The 18,717-nt window shown below is 47.4% G+C and overlaps 4 protein-coding genes across 4 annotated transcripts; 1 reads left to right on the top strand and 3 right to left on the bottom strand.

Moving 5' to 3' along the window:
• Window position 1: 1 nt before the first annotated feature.
• On the bottom strand, window positions 2–2,219 carry PV09_09183 (uncharacterized protein; the record flags this gene model as incomplete). The annotated part of the gene is made up of 1 exon (XM_016363188.1): window positions 2–2,219. One exon carries the CDS (start codon window positions 2,217–2,219, stop codon window positions 963–965), a length of 1,257 nt encoding a protein of 418 aa, XP_016208946.1. The 3' UTR covers window positions 2–962.
• A 2,497-nt stretch (window positions 2,220–4,716) lies between these two features.
• PV09_09182 (uncharacterized protein) lies at window positions 4,717–6,345 on the bottom strand (the record flags this gene model as incomplete). Its single annotated transcript, XM_016363187.1, has 1 exon — window positions 4,717–6,345. One exon carries the CDS (start codon window positions 6,343–6,345, stop codon window positions 4,717–4,719), a length of 1,629 nt encoding a protein of 542 aa, XP_016208945.1.
• Window positions 6,346–6,755: 410 nt separating this feature from the next.
• PV09_09181 (uncharacterized protein) lies at window positions 6,756–7,328 on the bottom strand (the record flags this gene model as incomplete). Its single annotated transcript, XM_016363186.1, has 1 exon — window positions 6,756–7,328. One exon carries the CDS (start codon window positions 7,326–7,328, stop codon window positions 6,756–6,758), a length of 573 nt encoding a protein of 190 aa, XP_016208944.1.
• A 565-nt stretch (window positions 7,329–7,893) lies between these two features.
• On the top strand, window positions 7,894–10,715 carry PV09_09180 (uncharacterized protein). Its single transcript, XM_016363185.1, has 2 exons — window positions 7,894–8,744; window positions 8,802–10,715. The coding sequence occupies exons 1-2, from the start codon at window positions 7,991–7,993 to the stop codon at window positions 10,520–10,522; spliced, it is 2,475 nt and encodes an 824-aa protein (XP_016208943.1). The 5' UTR covers window positions 7,894–7,990; the 3' UTR covers window positions 10,523–10,715.
• Window positions 10,716–18,717: the final 8,002 nt, after the last annotated feature.

Below are 18,717 nucleotides of genomic sequence, written 5' to 3'. Positions count from 1 at the left end.
CGGGTGGCTTCACCACCATTGCAGATGATATCTTAGATGCGGATGACTGGGCTATCTTAGCTCAATATATGAAGCTACTTGAGCCATGCTGGGCTGCAACAATGGATCTTCAAGGCTACGTTCAAGATGGCAAGTCCTCAAGTCTTGTGAACGTACTTAATGACATCGAGTTGATAGTGATCGAGCTATCTAATATGTATATTCAGTACAAAGATGCTCCGAAAACCTCACTCGAAGGCGAATGGCACTTTGCTACACAAATCCGGCTTGCCTTGGATAAGGCTGAGGCATATTATGCAAAGCTCGATGACACCACTGCGTACCTTGCAGCACTGGTATTGCATCCATCATATAACTGGCGCTTTGTGGAGCGACGATGGCACAAGCAAGTGAAGTGGCTGAAGGCAGGTAAGGCTAAATTAAAGGCCCTCTGGCAAGGTACATATAAGCACGTTGAGACATCAGTCGAATCACCTCAAAAACCAAGGCCATATGAGCCAAATATGATGGAGGCATATAGGCTGAAAACCCTCGCTGAGATTAAGGCACAAGCCTCAAAAGCACCAATTGGCCTTGATGAGTTCGAGCGGTACCTTATGCAGCCATTGGTTACCACTGATAAGCCGATTGAGTGGTGGTCCACCACTGGATGCATCGAATATCCATATCTGACCAAAATGGCATTGGATATGCTGTCAATACCTGCGATGAGCGATGAGCCTGAACGCTTGTTCAGCCGATTAGGTCATATGGTGACTAAGCACCGCAACCACCTGAAGCCTCAAACGATCCAAGCGACTCAATGCTTGCAATCATGGGCTAAGGCTAAGATTATAGATTTAAAGTAATAGCAATCCGAGCACTTCACCATCATAAATATTTTCTATTTTAAGTCATATGTGGCATAATCAACAGCCTCAGTAACGCCATAAAGGGCCTCAGGTGGATCAATCCGGATAATCCTAGTGGATTATCCAGATCCGCCAAGAGACCCACTTGGGAGTCGGATCGCTGATCCGATCCATCCAATCAGCACACTGACTCCGAAGTCGGTCTTCCGCTACACGCTCACCTCGTTTCTTGATATATTTCCGAACTGTATAATCTGCCCATCTTCCGCCAAAGAAAGTTCCCAGCAAGTATCCACAACCAGGAGCAATGTAGAACAGTCCGCTCTGCAAAGGACTGGTCAAATCAAATCGCGGGTTTAGTACGTACCGTATGGGTGTAAGCAACGAGTACATGTTCCACAGCAGTGCTGAGCTGGCCAAACTTGCGATCAGTAAGTTGGGGTACCTGAAGAGCCGAATAACGCGCAACGGATTCGTCCAGGCCCACAATTTCCGGGCGTACTGCTTTCTCGTAAGACCATTAAGCTCGTCACTGCGCTTTCTGTGGATGGTTTCGGGCAGTCCAAAGCAAACAAGAAGAGCGCCGACCCCAGCGAGTGCGGTTTGTAGCCAGAAAAGATCCCGCCATGGCCGGAATGTGACAATGATGCCCGAAATAAAAGGGCCAAAAGCTGGCCCAATAAGCGTGCCTGACAAAAACCATCCCAGCGCAGTTGCACGATCTACAGGTCGATATATGTCACCGATCACCGAGGCACCGATGATGAGAAACGAGGTTCCTTGAAAAGCGGTGAGGACGCGAAACACAAAGAACGAGGCAAGATTCGGAGCAAGAGCAGTGCCAATGGAGAAGGCTAGAAACAAGCTAGAAGCGAATATACTTGTCTGCAACTGTAGGGTAAGCTTCTTGGTCAAAGAGGGAAAAGCAGACATGTCAATGCTCACGATTCTTCGTCCATATACCTGCCCTAGAGGACCCCAGAAAACGGGACTGAAGCCCATGAAGACCAGATAGAGAGCGTTGCTCACGTTGATGACGCTGCCGCTGGTGGAATACGTGCTTGCCACTTCAGGCACAGCCGCCAATACAGAAGTAGACGAGATGGGCGCCAAAAATCCACAGAACGAGACCACAGCTACCATGACCATTTTTCTTTTATTTGAGAACTTGTCATAGATGTCATCTCCAGCCTCAGCGTACTTGTCTCCCGCAGGCGGCGACTCCGCAATTGCCGCCATGTCTTGGTGGCTGCTTATGTGGCTTTGGACAGCCTGAAGCTCCAATGACTGTGGTCTTTCTTGCTGGGCAGATATGTCGACGTTCTGTTTCTCAAGGTCACCCCCATCCCCTTTTGCTATTGAAGCCATGACCATGTCCACTTTGCTCGATGGCCTTGGCGATCACAGTTGTTTTTAAAAAAAATAAGGAATGAAAAGAGCACGCAGTCGAATTTTTGTACTAGAGGAAGACGTTCTACGTGCTAGGACGTCGCATTAATGGGAAGCAACTTGGTTCAACGCCAACCCGACGCAATTCGTACAAAAGAAGATGACGTGAAGATTTGCAGTCGACTGTTGTGACTCAAGTTGAGAGGATGCTGGCCCTCTGCAGATCGCCAGCTCAGAATTTTCCCACAATTGCGTCGCATCCTTCCGGTTGTATAGGTACCGAAGAGCCAGTCAAAAGGAGGGATATCGCCGAAACGGGCATATCGAAACGGAGTTATTTTTTGCGAGGCGATAACGGCTTCGGAGAGAGTCCGGTGGATATTTTTTGTTGGTGCCGATTAGCCGCAATTCAAAATGGGGTCAAGCCAGTTTCGCTATGCATGCACTTCCCCGAGAATCTAACCATTTGGCCATGAAGCAAACCAAATGTGGAATATGTTCCCTAGTGCAGGCAAATGGAAATGCGAAGATTTGGTTACTGATGAGACGTGATGCAGTTGGAAAGCCGAGCATTGAACTAGGGTGAACTGTCTGAACTCGGGTGAGGCTCCAGGCAATGACGCACGCTATCATCTCCAGTCCCATCCAATCCGTCTGGTGCTTCACTGACCATCACGGAGAATCAACTTTCAAAACTACATCAAAGGCCATTCTGTTGTCTTTTGACACTAATCTGAATTGGCGCATGTTACAGCAGTTTAACTTGTATGTCTGTTCAGAAGCCTTCAGTTGAACCAACGTTCCACAGTGCCATACAAAGCTTTCGCGGAAATGTATATCCTGCCTTTCCTAGCACCTCGTGAATACTGGCGTTACAAGCAAGAGGGAATATGGGCGGGGAAAAGTCAATAAAGGCAGAGGCCTGAAGAAAACATCTTACGTGATCTGCTCAACAGACAACTGGAGTCGCTCTCCATCTCGCATCAATCGGCCGAAATCGGCCAAGACCACTAGAACTAACGTTCTCCATTCATTGCAGTCGATGAAAATTTGGCCGAGAACTGCGATAGGTTAAAACTCAAGCCGAAATCTGGCTTCAGATATAGCGGTCACACTTCGGTCAAAAAAAAAATTGATGCGATGGCGAACATGGAAGGATGAGGCCTATTGCCTGCCATTCAAGTACTCAGAAAATGTTCTGGAGCGTAAAAACGTAGTTCCAAAGAATAAGAATTATGTCTAAGACAAAGGTAGCGATATTGGAGAGCCCGCGGCGAAACGAGGACTCAATTTTTTGAAGACCTCGCGCGAGATGGTTCTTTCGTACACGCGAAGCAATCAAAGTCTGAGACTCTGAGACTGACAACCGTCAATTGCATGATGAAGCGATTCTGGTGTACCCAGCCTCGAGGCAGTAGCCGAAAGTTCAAACATTGGCTTTTCTAGGCTTCAGAATTGCACCGATTGGTATCTAAAACGACGTAGAACCGGACTTTTTGAGGCCATTTAAGAAAGCACTGAGCGGCGTTGAACGGGACGGGCAGCTATCCCAGCTTAAATTCATCGCGGCTGCAAAAGTAGCTGGTGTCAGGCGCATCGTCCTTTCTAGATACATCACGATTTTCCCTCCGGGAGGGAGTGATGAAGAACAGAGCCAGAAGGAGGTACACAGGCACATCTTTATGCTTCATCTCCCCTACACCGTCATCGATACCGGCCTTTGGCACCAGCTATCATTCCCACGACTCCCGTCGAGAAAGGTTGATAAGGGCGCATCTTTGTGGAGATTATAACGTATTCGGAGGCGGCGATGAGCTGAACTTACTCACCGATTTACGCGACACCGGACGAGGTGTCTCTCGAATAATCAAAGATCTGCGGAGCTCGAACAAGAGAGTATTTCACTTTGTCTGACGAGCTCTCACAAAGGGAGATTCTGCAGCTTATGGACAAAGCTTTCCGGTGCAAATATTGAAGCTAAGACAATTTGCTAGGCGGAGCATTTGAAGTACTGTGGAGGCCGCCAGAACAGCTTAGCTCGTAAACCAACGGACGACCTTTAAAGTCAAAACCTATAGGTTGGCGGAGTACATTGTGACCAACTACATTCGAAAGGACACTATGCAGGAGATTGCATTGTTATCTGGGATATGTGGACGCATGTCAATTGTATCTCAATTTCAAGCCCAGCATTTTTCATGCGTCTCTAGAGGAACTGCTTCAAGATTGCTCAACCGTACCAGTCGAGGCTCGGCGAGACTCGTATCTCCTGCGGCGTCAAAATTGCCAAAGTAGACAGGGGGAGTCGTGCGAACGTGACACTCGACTTCTGAAAGAAGCTCCGATAGACGGAAAATAATCTGTAGAATTATACACTACTGGAATCTATATTTTGATATGCGCGTGATTTCAGCTAGCTTTGCTTGCTATATGAAAAAGAAAAAAAGACACCTGGTCTTTGCTCCGACGTGATGGTCTATATGTGAGCATCGGTGTCTTTCTCTCGGTTCAAGGTGACATTGTACGCAGCTACTGCATTCATTTCCTCATTTTCCTTCTTTTCACTGTGGCCCTGCGTTCTGATTGTCAGCCACGGCACCAACAGCAAGCTCAACCCGCACGCGGCCGTGGCAAACCAGAAAGTCGCCGAGTAAGGGGCTGCAGGATCACCGGCATGGAGGCCACTTTTTGGAGGATTTCGTTCCACGCTACTGAATAAGGCTGTCGTGACTCCGAGGCCTATTGTATTCACCAATCTGGTGGTCATTTGGAAGAAGCCGCCTGCTACGCTTTGTTGATCCTTGGGCAGGCTTGACATGACATACATATTCACGACATTGAACTGCAGGTCGACCCCAACAACGGAAAAAACTTGTCCCAGAAAGAGCATCGCCCAGAATGGATATCTTGTCGCGTTAAGCGCAAAGAGAAGATATGCGAGAGTGAATGCAGAAGCCGCTATGCCCATCAACAGCTTGTTGCTAATCCGATGCATAACAGCACCGGCAACAACGTTGACCATTAGGCCCGCAATGGCCATTGGGAGAAGATACACGGCCGTCATGATCGAGCTCGTCCGATAGACGCGTTGAATGTACAAGCTGAGCCAAAAGGCCGAGCTGCTGAATGACATAAATCCAAGGAGAAGAATGGCGAGCAGCAGGGAGAAGTTCCTGTCGCGGAAGATGTGCATATCTAACAGAGGAGTAGGGCAATACAACTCCCAGATGACGAAGGAGACCATGCAAATGACACCAACAACCAAGAGTGCAATTACGTAGCCAGTTTTCCATCCGTTCGCGACTTGGCTCCCGAGACTCAGGGCAGCAGAAAACGTACCCGTACCGACAATCGTAAGCAAGACACCCAGGAGGTCGAATCGTCCAAGAGTGTGCGTGTTGAAAGGCTGGCGAGGAACAGTGTCTCGTGGAATAGTAAATGCTGCAATGACGGTGAACAGGCAGTAGACCAGAGCGAGAAACCAAAACGACGCCCTCCAGCTGAAAATTTGACTCGCTATACCACCTGACAGCATGCCAAACACGAAGCCCAAAGGGTTTCCCGAGCTAAAGCAAGCAAATGCAGCGTTCTTTCTCCTACTGGGCTGGTCGTAGGCGGTGCTGAGCATTCCTTGAGCCGAGGGAACAGCGCCGGCAGACATGAGTCCGATAAACCCACAGAGAACGTCGAGTTGGACAGGCTTTCTCGCAAAGCCAGCACCGAGCGCAAGGATGGAAAACGTGAAGAGGCTGACGACGAACATGCTTCTCCGACCAAATAGATCGGCTAGCTTGCCAAAGAAGAGCAGAAAGCTGCCTGCCGCCAGGCTGGACGCGGCAGAGATCCACGTGATTTCGGCGTTCGTCATGTTGAGGTCGCGCCCGACAAAGGAGGTGATGACTGAAACGACGCCGGCCGTCATGCTGCTCAATGCGATTGCCATGGTGCATGTGATGACAAATAGAACCTCTTGTATCGTGGAGTCGAAGCAAGCGGGTCTCGCTCCCAGACGGCCAGAGCCCACCGAGGCCGTTCGGGGAGAGCTATCAGGAGATCGTTGGTTAACAACATCGCGCTCCAGCTTAGCGTCGATAGACTCACCCATGGCGGTTGTCTGGGCGGGGTAGGGTTTTATCTTGGAGAGTTATATGGAAAATCAGAAGAGAGACGTGAATCTCGTGGGCAAACTGGACTCCTGGTGGATTATGGACTCCTGGTGGATTATTGCCAGCTCGTGATTGATTACAATCACGGCGGCTCGGAAATTCCGCGACCGGAAAAGTGCCGCGCGATCATGATTGGTCCGATTGGATCTCGTCGTGGAGGACCGACGAATCTGCGGTCACCGCTGCGACTAGACCGTCGGGACCGCAATTTGGACTGGGACAGAAAACGAGAAAGAACGTGGATGTTCTGCGACGACAAGATGGCGTGGAATCGACCGCAGGTATGCGGCAGCGACCGTCCATGCATCTGGGGGACATCGTGAAGTCGAGTACTCACGATGCTTTTCCGTCATTCGAGGCCCTTCTGTTGTCTGTCCATCCTCTTGGTCCGGACTTGGTCGACTTTCTTTCTCGACTCGTCGCTCAAAGCTGTTTCCCGGTCGTACTGCCAAAAGTTGTCGTAGTCGCCTCTCGCTCGCTGTGCGCAAATCTCCTGCGCCCTCTTCATCCATCGCGGCTCAAACCGCCCCTCGATCAGATGCTCGTGGAAGCGGTGCAGGTGGTCTGCGATGTCGAAGTAGCCATCGCTCGTCATTGTCTCGACGGAGCCTGACTCCATCGCTGCATCGTGAGTCGTACGTGCAGCGGCCTGATCCGGCGTTGTGAAGTAATTCCTGTATTTGCCCGACTCGAGCTGTGTTGGATGGCCTTCGCCAAAGAACACGTGCACTTGGATGGAATCCAGCACATCTTTCTGCTGCTCGCTCGTGAGCGAGTCCCAGAGTTCAGAGTCGCTGAACAGCGCTGGCAATCTGGTCTTCGACAGCTTTCCAGATTTTGCGTGGATGAACTTCTGCGAGGGTTTCAGCACGCCGGCCTTGGACGGGACAGCCTTTGACGGTTGGCTTCGCTTGCGCGCCATCAAAGGCAAGTGAACCACGCGCGTGCGCAGCACAAAGAAAGGTAGAGAGGTCTGAGTTGGTTGGGTATGTCGTTCGTTGCAGCTTTGCGACCGCAGGTGAACGATCTAGCCAAAGGTGTACGATGACCTGGCATTTATTGCACAAGCGAGAAGAAGCGTTAGGCTCCAACGCCGTCACGGGAGCAGAGACGGCGAGCTTCCACGCCCGCTGTACAAGCTTAATTAGCCCGTCGACTCCGGAAGGCGAAGTGACAGCTGCATGATGAGGCCAGGCGGGACGACGATCGCTTGTCAATGGGCTTAGCCTGGCAGCGCAGGATTTCGGCACCTGCTCATGCACCTGCTGTCCGCGTTGGCCAAATGTGCACTGTATTTTCGAGCCTCGCAAGGCCGATCATGTCGCTCGACGGCTGTCAAATGAGGCACAGACTGACTGACTGTCTGACAACCGACGTTCCTGTTGGACGAAGCGTGCGGACGATGCTCGATTCGGAATGGCCACTTGGCTGCAACTGAACGCGCCCGCCGTTACGAAACGCGCAGTTGCTGATCTCCAGTCAACATGGCTGGTTGGACCACTTTGTAAATCCGCTTCTCTGCTCTTTGCCAAATTCTATTGCAAATGCCGCCCCATTTCCCTCAACTATTCACATGCCGCTGACATGATCTTGAGGCAGTCTTTCAACGGAGGCTCCTTCGTGCGCCTCTCCGCCTTTACCACTCTTCTGGTCATCGCTGCTTCTGCATTGGCCTCGGAGCCCTCCCCCTCTTTTGAGCGTGCCTCGAACCAATCCTTGCTATGGGGTCCGTATAGACCTAACCTATACTTTGGTGTGCGCCCACGCATCCCCGAGTCACTGACTATGGGATTGCTGTGGGCGAGAGTGGAAGACTACGTCTCTGTGCAGGACAATTTCCGCTACACCTGTGAACAGCATGACGGAATGGCAGGGTACGGCTGGGAGAAGTACGATCCTAGGCACGGAGGCGTCCAGACGATTCACGACGTTGGAAATGAGCTAGATCTTACCACGTATTTTTACAAAGATACCTCTGCTGGGGACAAGGGGGGTAATTGGGGAGCTCGAATCAAAGGTGTACCTCGTCCCGGTGCTAGCGAAAATCTTAAGTCCACAGTCATTTTTAACATCAACATGGATGGGCAGCCCGGCGTTTTTAACAATCTTGAGATTCAGAGAGACGTGGAGGAAGGCACCAGTTGGTTCCTGGGCGATGTTACCTTGAAAGGAGAAACCCCCAATCTGGGCTCTTTCAAGGTCAGCATCACGGGGGATCGTGTAAGCGGCATAAATAGACATCCTTTGCATGCACACCCGAGTGGTCAGCAGAAGAGTCTTGACAGAACTCTGGTAAACAGCAAAGTGTTGACACCGGAGACCCTATGGCAGTCGAAGCGTGAGCCAGGCCAGAACGAAAGGATTGAACAGACGTCATTTTGCTGACTCCTCCTAGCCCTCTTGTTCGCTCTCATGAAACAACAGATCGACGAATACATTGAGACGTACGGCCGAGACAACCTCCCTCCTCCATATCAACTATATACCTTGAAACCAGAACCTGGTCACGGCAACGTACATTTCGTGCAAAAGGTTTTCGAAGGCGAGTTCGAGTTTGACATACTCTTCTCTTCTGAAGCATCTGGTAAAGAACTCACCTCTGCCGCACTAACAGCCGGCATTGAGTCAGTCACGAAGTCGTTTGATAGACGCTTCGATGCGATCTTCAAGCCGCAAGCCCCCTTCACGGCTGACGAGTATTACAAATTTTCAAAGGCACTCTTTTCAAACTTATTAGGCGGCATCGGTTATTTTTACGGTGATTGGAAGGTAGATCGTAGTTATTCACCAGAGTATGAGGAGGAAAACGAGGGGTTCTGGGAGGAGGCTGCGGAGGCACGAGCTCGTGCTGGGTTTTCAATTGAAGGACCTAGTGAGCTATTCACTAGCATTCCCTCCCGGCCCTTTTTTCCTCGCGGATTTCTTTGGGATGAAGGCTTCCATCTCATGCCCATCCTAGATTGGGACGTAGAACTTACGCTTCAGATTGTGAAGAGTTGGTTCTCTCTCATGGATGACGACGGATGGATTGCGCGTGAGCAGATCCTTGGCCCCGAGGCACGCTCAAAGGTGCCAGAAGAATTCCAGGTTCAATATCCTCACTACGCGAACCCACCAACATTGTTCCTCATTCTCGCAGAATTCACGGACAAGCTCACCAACGGCGCCACGAAAGATGTCACAGATGCTGAGTACGCGCCCCAATTTCTAAACAAGGACATCGCCTCAGCATATCTTCGAGAGCTGTATCCTCTACTCAAACGTCACTATGAATGGTTTCGCCGCACGCAAAAGGGCGAAATTTCAGCGTATGACCGCAAAGCGGCCAACTCAAAAGAGGCTTACCGTTGGCGAGGAAGGACAGAGCGTCACTGCCTGACCTCGGGCCAAGATGACTTTCCTCGAGCTCAGCCACCACACCCTGGTGAACTGCACGTCGATGCGCTTGCTTGGGTCGGCGTTATGTCGTCATCTATGGAGAAGATCTCGAATTTCCTGGGAATGGATGAAGATGCTGAGCTTTTCAGAAAGCATTTAGGCGATGTAAAAGCGAACTTGCTTCAGTTGCATTGGTCAGAGAAGGCAGGCATCTTCTGCGACGCTACGATTGACGAATTTGAGGAACACGTTCACGTGTGTCACAATGGATACGTGACGTTACTTCCCTTCATGGTTGGGCTCTTGGACGAAGTCAAAGACGCGGCAAAGATTGCTTCCATACTCGAAATCTTGGCGGACCCTGAACAACTGTGGAGTGACCACGGCATCCGTAGTCTTAGTATCGCGGACGAACTATATGGCACCGAGGAAAATTACTGGAGGGGACCCGTTTGGATCAATCTGAATTATCTCCTCCTCAAGCGCCTGTACATGGTTGGAACTGCCAAGACCCCAAATTCTCCTCGAGCCGCAGAACTTTATAAGGAATTGCGACGCAATCTGGTCAGCACTGTTTACGAGAGCTGGAAAGAGACGGGCTTTGCATGGGAGCAATACAACCCGGAAACAGGAAAAGGCCAGCGCACCCAACATTTCACCGGCTGGACGAGCTTGATTGTCAAAGTGCTGCAGATGCCTGAAGAGGCAATCAGAAGCAGACCTCGGGACGAACTATAGATTTGACATGTTGGCTAGCTTTGTATGAAAGACTATGTAAGATAGCTGCATGTGCAGCTGGCGGAATCAACATCTCAATCATGAAGAATACGAGATGAACCAAAACACAATATTGCTAGATCACGCATATACGCTGAGGAATACCACATAGATACGGCTAATTGTCATCTCAGTGCTAAGCAGAAACAACCGCTAAAGTTTTTGCTATGAGTTTCCACGTGCCTCTTGCTTTTCAATGAAGTGTTTGACCTTACGAGAACGGCCCTAATTCGAGAATCTATGCGATTGTGTCTGCTAAATATCATCACAATGGAGGTCAAACGTGCTTGATTTTGACTCGATCTCCCCGACCGTCCATCTTGAAACAGAGCTCCATCTATGCAAAACTGTGCAGGCATCGTTGCAAAGCGGCAATAAATAGGAAGGTTCAAGCCACTAGACTTCCCTCTTGATTTCGGATAGCTGATAACATTCTGCGGAGGTAAGCCGCAGATGACCAAGCAGTAAATGCAAGAATAGTGACGGCCGTGCAGCTGGTTGCAGTGATTATATAAACGTACAGTGGTATATGGGAGTTATTGATCTCGCGGAGATTCATGCCGAAAAAAGACTTAGCATTATGTCAGCCCTGAACAATTACGTTCACACTTTACCAGTTAGTGGTACTTACACAGGCAAAAGTCAGCGGGAGATAAAAGAATGTTAACATAGAGACGCGATTAATGCTGACTGTGAGGGTTAAAGCATTCCTATTTTGTTCGACAGCGATCCGTGTGTCTTGGAGAGTTGTAAGGTTAAAGATCTTGATGAATTAATTAGTCATGCTTCGACTGGATTGAGTAAACTCACGAGACTAATAAGAACATTGGTCTGCTCCGTGAGCTCCTGCGCCCGTCTCATCTGGTCTTCTAACGTCCGGATTCGCTTAACTAAAAAGCCTTTAATGGCTGTCGATTTGTTCTGCACGAAGAAAGGGTGCGTTGAAATTTGATCAGCCGCGTCTCGAGCGCACAGAATTCGACGACGAACCTGCACCCACAGTGGGGCGATTTGATGCAGGTCTCGTGTAAGACTGACGATGGCATTGATGTCGTTTGCAGAAGCATCACGCAAGACTATTTCGTGGCTCTGTCGAAAAAGATTTGTCAGTTGAGCGGGTGGGAGCTTGGAGCTAAAAACAAACCATTGTTTGTAAGTATGTTTCCGCTTCTCCCAAGAATACGCCCCAAGAGAAAGCGACGAGGTAGAAGAGCTCATTGACTAGCTGGCTTAGTCCAGCATCTGACTGAATGTCTTGTATAAGACTTTCTTCGTAGCTACCAAGGAGACACCTGTATGCATTCAATATGGCCTTATCATCAGGGTCTAGCCAGCACATGGCATCAAAACTGTCATTGCAACCGGGTGCGGACTGTGTACAGATCATCGCAATTCGTGTAACATGCCAAGTGTGGCTACTGAGTCCTTTGGCAGTCCGGAAGCAAATACTGGGAGAATCAGGGACTCGTCGGGCTTCTGCAGGAACGTGGTTGTTAGGATACTTTTCCATGAATTGGAGACCAATAAACAGGTCTAGAGCAAAATCAGCATTTATTTGGCCTAAAACATATAACCAATCGATGAGGGAATGCAGCTCACATTTAGCGCATGTTGGGCCGGTGCTAAGCATGGCATAAGGGAAGTTGAAGAAGCGAGGGGTCAAGTCGAGATAATATCCGAGCATTTGCAAAACTTCGGCTGAGATTTCAGTAGCAATGCTTTATAGCACTTTATTAACATTTCATAAAGATAGGCATATATGAACTCGAACATAAGACGTACTAAAGAGTGCTCCGGACTGTGGCATCTTTCTGCATGCAGTTGTTAGTTCTCGATAAATTTGACTAACTGCATCGTAAATGGTCACTGACCGGTATCTTCAGAGAAGCTAGCAGATCGTCTTTTCGGCGGAATATCGCCTTCTGGTTCCATCCAAATTTCACTCTCTGATCGTTTCCACTGTTGAAATCATAAACCTCAATATAGCAGACATCATCACTATGCTGTGAGAGATAGAGCTCTAATTGATTATATGCTTGTCCCTTATGCTGGAGTATCCAAGGCCAGCGCAGGTGTTTGGGTTTGTCCTCGGACAAGTCAGGAGTACGGCGAATATCATAGTCTGTAAGCAGATTTGAGCCTGAGGAATCTTTGGGCATGAACCACGCGCCAATTGATGCCATTCTGGTGTGTAATGGTCAATTCAGGGTATATGAGAGAACAATTAGATGCCACCGAGATTTACACCTAGGTTACTAGGACAGCTCTGCTGACAATCGTGTTAGAAGAATATCTGGATATCACGGTAGTGTATGAATGCCGAATCCAATGCTAGAGAATAGTCAAGTCTAGTAGATGACCTGAAAAATGGGTGCTAGATCATGATAACTATAGTCACATGATGGAAGCCTTAGCATAGCTCTAATCTAGATAAGGCTGGTGGCGCATAGATGCTATTATTAAATTGGAATCGGGTATTAGTCATTGTAAGAAATGGGGCGTAGAAGCATGGAATAGGCGTGTGTTGGTGTATCATGATTCGTAAGCTAATGGGCCGCCTAACCGATTGTGTGAGGACAACTCACCAGGAGCAGAATTTCACAGATATGGAAAACAAGTATGACTGAAAGTTATTAGTACACAGGACGTTTTTGGTTTTCCTCCTAAGCTTTTTTTTTAAAAAACAAAATTCCTAGTCAATTTCGGCTAAGCATTTTATATGACTATGCCCTGCGAGAGACAACATAACTTAGCTTAGTATAAAACGCCTCACACAGGAAGACCGGGGGGTGGGCCGGAATAGCACTGGAGCCTCAACCGCCAGAAAAAGAGCCAACTCCGGGTTTGTGCTGGAGCCGTAGTATATAAGTCAGAAAGCTTAGGGAGGTTTCTCTCCCCAGCAATCACTTTGAACTTATAATCTTGTACTCCTGTTTTGCACCCTTGCCCCATCATTTAATCCCAATCTTTCACACCTAGACTCGTTAAATTCTTGAAATCGAAGGGCTAGGGTCATAATGCGCTCGGCTAGGGAGAGACGCGTTTTATAGGTAGGTAAGCAACTGGTCAGCTATACTACACCTAAAGCGTGCCATTCTGCTAAATCATATATAAACACTGTAAGGATAATAGTATATGAATTAAGTTAGGGTCAAAAGATGAAATCACGTGGGCAGAAACTTTAAGTTATATAATGTTCCATCTTGTATTTTACGCATACCTATTTACTTAGCTTGTCTACTCGGCTTTCAGCATTACTCATTAAATAAGCATACCATCTAAGTTACTCTTGATAGCACACGTACTTTACACGTCCTTCACAGACTACTTGCATATAATAATGTTCATTTCAGCTAAGTAACATTTAAGAATGTTACGACTGTGCAAGGAAAATTAGGCTAGACGGCGGGCAAAGGAGGCAAACAGGATACATTGCAGAGTGATCGCTGAGGAATGGAGATTCCCCTGAGCTACACAGTATACCATAAACGTCTATGGAGTGTGGCGGCACTAGTGCTGGTGTACTGCCTTGGCATCCCTTGGTCTTGGACCTGGACCTGATATGATATCTCTTGCAAAAAGTATCATTAAACAGTCCTGTATCAACATCCTATATCACGATTTACCCAACCATTTACCAGCTAATACTAATATTCTTTATACTCTATGATATATTAATTCAAGCCACACACTTTTCTCAATGGAATATATGTCTCTCGGTATCCTAGTTCACAAGTAGAATGAAGTAGAACTGTAAGGTCAAAATCTTTTGTTCTACTCTTTCCGCATATCCGTGGAGTGTGTCGGAGTTACTTAATGTGTTAATGAAATCTCCACGGAATGCTTCTATAAAGCTTACCCCGCAATCAATAGTACATCATCGGGTCCAGGGTTCTGGTAACGCAGACTTCAATTGATCACTTTACCGCTTTTACTCTCGGTTACTCTATTAGTGCCTTCTACTAGCTATAGTTCCAACTACTGCCGTTGTGCCCCAACATTGGATTCGTGTCGCACCATAGACTATCGCGTAATTGAGGGGACGTTCTGGCTACACGATGACGTCCTGACAATTTTACGATCGTCTCGCAATAGGATGATCTACTGACTACATAATGACGTTTTGTAGAACCTCTCTCAACATTGCCAACTATAAGAGACGCCAAGTCGTATCGTCGATACCGTCAATTTGAGGCAATATCTGCTTTAAGTTCCTGCTGCAGCAATTCAAATTATCTGCCATATTCCCTTGACGATCTGTGCGAGTTTCTACTTTCAACTATGCCCCAAGATCTGTGGACTATTTTCGTAACTGATCATCCTGGCTCAACAGCACGAGAAATTGAACTCGAGCCAGCATGGCAAAGCGGCCATGAACATCGAGTAGGATACAGAAATCGACAAGATCGAATTCCTGGCTTGACGCACAGCGGTGAAGATGAAATTACCAGTGAGGAAACCAAAGCGCTTAAGGAATTTAGAAATCTTCAAGAGCGAGAACGGAGAGGTGATTTAGTGAACTTTAGGGACATCATTCAACACCAACCTGTATGCGTCCCCAGAAATAGTAAATCGGGCTAATAGTCAATTTCCGCCAGGATTTTCATCTTCGCCATCCTGAAAATCGATCTGTTGGATGGCGGTATGTCGCTGAGACCACTGAGGACCATATCAGAAATGCAAAGAACTGGCCTGCGAATATAAAGAAATATAAGCAAAGCAAAGCTAAAAGAAAAGATTACGACGCAAATTCGACTGATGATCGAAATAAAAAAAATACTGAATATAACAAGAGCGGGTATCATAATGACGAAGGTTCACAACAGGATGATGATACAGGTTCCAAGGCGTCATCTAACTTTGCGAAGGATCAGAAGGAGAGGCAGGAATATGCGCCAAGCCATGATAGTGATCTCAAGAAATACTCAATGCGGGAAAAAAAATTTTTAATTGCTCTACAACAGGAGAAAGATTACATCAGGTCCTTAGGAGTCAACAGTGGCAACCGCAGGTCACCTCAAACGCAGAATCGTACAACCATCACTATTGACGAAGTTGACCAATTCACTCCCGATAATTGGATACCTCGATCATCCGACCTCATTCGCTTGACAGGAAAGCACCCGCTCAATGCTGAGGCGCACCTTACTCATCTCTTTGAAGCTGGACTAATTACTCCAAACGAGCTCCATTACGTTCGAAATCATGGACCTGTTCCCAGATTACTTTGGGAATCCCACACGATCGATATAGAGCATGGGAAACTCAAGCTCTCAATGGACGACTTAAAGATGAAATTCGACGCGATAAACATCCCTGTAGCGCTAGCTTGCGACGGAAACCGACGCAAAGAACTGAACATGATCAAACGTTCAAAAGGCTTCAATTGGGGACCCGGTGCTGTCAGTTGTGCCTACTGGAAAGGCCCATTGCTACGAGACGTGCTACTGGAGGCAGGCGTACTGGATCGAATGTCAAAATCAAATAACAACCGTCTTTGGGTTAATTTTGAGGGTGCGGATGACCTAAGTCAAGGAAAATATGCAACATCGATCCCATTGGCGTATGCTATGGATCCTACGAATGATGTTATACTTGCCTATGAGATGAATGATGTACCTCTGCCACCTGACCATGGCTACCCAGTCCGAGTGATGATCCCAGGATACGTTGGTGGTAGATGTGTTAAATGGTTGCAGAAGGTGTGGATCAGTGACTTTGAAAATGATTCCTACTATCACATTTGGGACAACCGTGTCTTGCCCAGTTTTGTGACAGATAAGGACAGCGAGTTTGCAACAACATTGTTCCATCATCCTGACACTGCCTGCAATGAACAGAATCTAAATTCTGTAATAGTTAAACCAGGACATGGTGAAAGAGTCGGCATATCAGACATACGTAAGGACCAGACATACCGCATACAAGGTTATGCGTATGATGGAGGCGGCCATGAAGTTCAGCGCGTTGAGGTCTCCCTGGACGGCGGGAAAACGTGGCTCTACTGCCTGCGAAACTTTCCGGATGCTCCTATTAGGCACGGTAAAAAGTTCTGGACTTGGCTGTTTTGGTATGTCGATGTTCCTGTCATCCATCTTCTGCAAGCATGCAGCATTACTGTTCGCTGTTTCAATGTTTTTAAGAACACTCAGCCTGAGAAACCGAACTGGAATATCATGGGTATGATGAATAACTGTTGGTATGTTGTCAAAGCAAAAGTCGAATTGACTGATGATGCAAATGAGCCTTCCATTGTTTATGAACATCCTGTCCAGCCAGGCACTGGAGAAGGGGGCTGGATGAAGCCGAGCACAGAGAATCAGCTTGCCCAAGCAAAGAAGGAAGCTGGTATTCCTCAGAAACAATTCACGCGGCAGGAGATTGAAAAGCACAACACAGAAGAGGATTGCTGGATAATTGTGGAAGGCAAAGTTTATGATGCAACAAGCGTGCTTTCCTGGCATCCTGGCGGTAAAGCTGCAATTCTTGCACATGCTGGCAAAGTACATCAGGAGACCACGAGCGAGTTTGCTAGTGTTCATGATGATTACGCTTATAAGAAGCTTAGTGAATGTGCCATAGGTGTTGTCACAGCTAAAGCTATGGATTACATCAAGCACAGCGCGGATGTCTCAGCAAAAGAGGCTGTCGAATCACGAAATACCGATTCCTCAGTAGCTCTACAAAAGCATCGCTGGACACCGATAACTCTTGTTGATCGCAGAGAAATCTCAAGAGACACACGCCGCTATACTTTCAAACTGCCAGAAGGCCAACCTAAACTCAGTCTTGGAACTTGTCAACATATTCAATTAGGTTTTCACTTCAAGGATCGCATGCTCATTCGCTCGTATACACCAACCAGGCCTTTACTTCCCCCTCATAGTCTGCAAAAGTCTCTCGATTCAGACAAGGCTCATACTGAGTCAGGCATTAAGGAGCACGAGTCTTTGGAAGATGGTACTGGCACTTTCGAACTTACAGTCAAGACGTATTTTCCAGACGAGAATCAACCTGGCGGTGCCATGTCGAACATCCTCGACTGTATACCTATTGGAGAGGAGATCGAGATGCGTGGCCCGACAGGATCGATCGTGTACAATGGTTTTGGAAATTTCACTATTGATGGAAAGAACCACAAATTTGAGCGTGTTTCACTTGTGCTTGGTGGCAGTGGAATCACTCCTGGATATGCACTTCTTGTTCGCATCCTTCTTACCAAAGGCGACAACACACAAATCGCGCTATTGGACGCAAACAAGACAGAAGATGACATTTTGTTGTATACTTCCCTTGATTCGTTTGCTGAGAACTCACATGGTCAACTTAAAATAACACATGTCCTCAGCCAACCAAAGGATGGCTGGAATGGCAGAAAAGGCCATGTGGATGCTGAGCTTATTATGCAAAGTCTTTTTAAGCCCAACGAAGCTAATGTTGTGTTCTTATGTGGTCCACCAGGAATGATTCAGAAAGCTGTACTCCCAGCGCTGCGTGGTAAGTAATTCAATAATAGGAGAGATTTGCTGATAAATTAGAAACTGATAGTTGCTAGATTGGGGATATCAAGAAGATGTAAATATGTTTGGTTTCTAACCAATTCCAAAGTCCAGAGGTTCTAGAGGTTGTTTAAGGCTTAGGGTATAGATTGAGAAATTTTCTTTTCAATTTTTTGAAAAATCTATAAGATAGAGCCAGTCTTAAACTTTATATAGGATATTTTTTTATCTATATAGCTATTATATTGAGGCTAGTATAATTTTTTAAAAATTTCAACTTTTGAGTTTTTTTGATGGGGTGCCAAGAGCGTCACAATTCAGGTGGCCTGTGCGTAGGCGGGGTAAGGTGGGGTGCCAAGAGCGTCACAATTCAATGGCCTGTATGCAGGAGGGGTACTGTAAGAGGTTGATATTAAGATAGGGAAATAGTATATCTAGATTAAGTATTAAGACTGATAACTAAGGAAGTAAACTAAGCTAAGTACTGTATACCGCATAAATACCCCTTCCTTATGGGGCACGTGATACGCAACTGAATCGCACTGTGTTGCATGTGAGTGCCTAGCTAAGCTAAGCCATGCGAAGGAATCGCTGTTGTGCAGCGTACAAGAAGGAAAAAGGAAGAGATTATTGTGCGAAATATTGCATTGATTGCAT

The sequence above is a fragment of the Verruconis gallopava genome (assembly GCF_000836295.1).
Source record: "Verruconis gallopava strain CBS 43764 unplaced genomic scaffold supercont1.57, whole genome shotgun sequence".
Taxonomy (NCBI): Eukaryota; Fungi; Ascomycota; class Dothideomycetes; order Venturiales; family Sympoventuriaceae; genus Verruconis; species Verruconis gallopava.
Note: the sequence above shows the minus strand (reverse complement) of the source record. Positions and strands in the feature narration are given on the sequence as shown.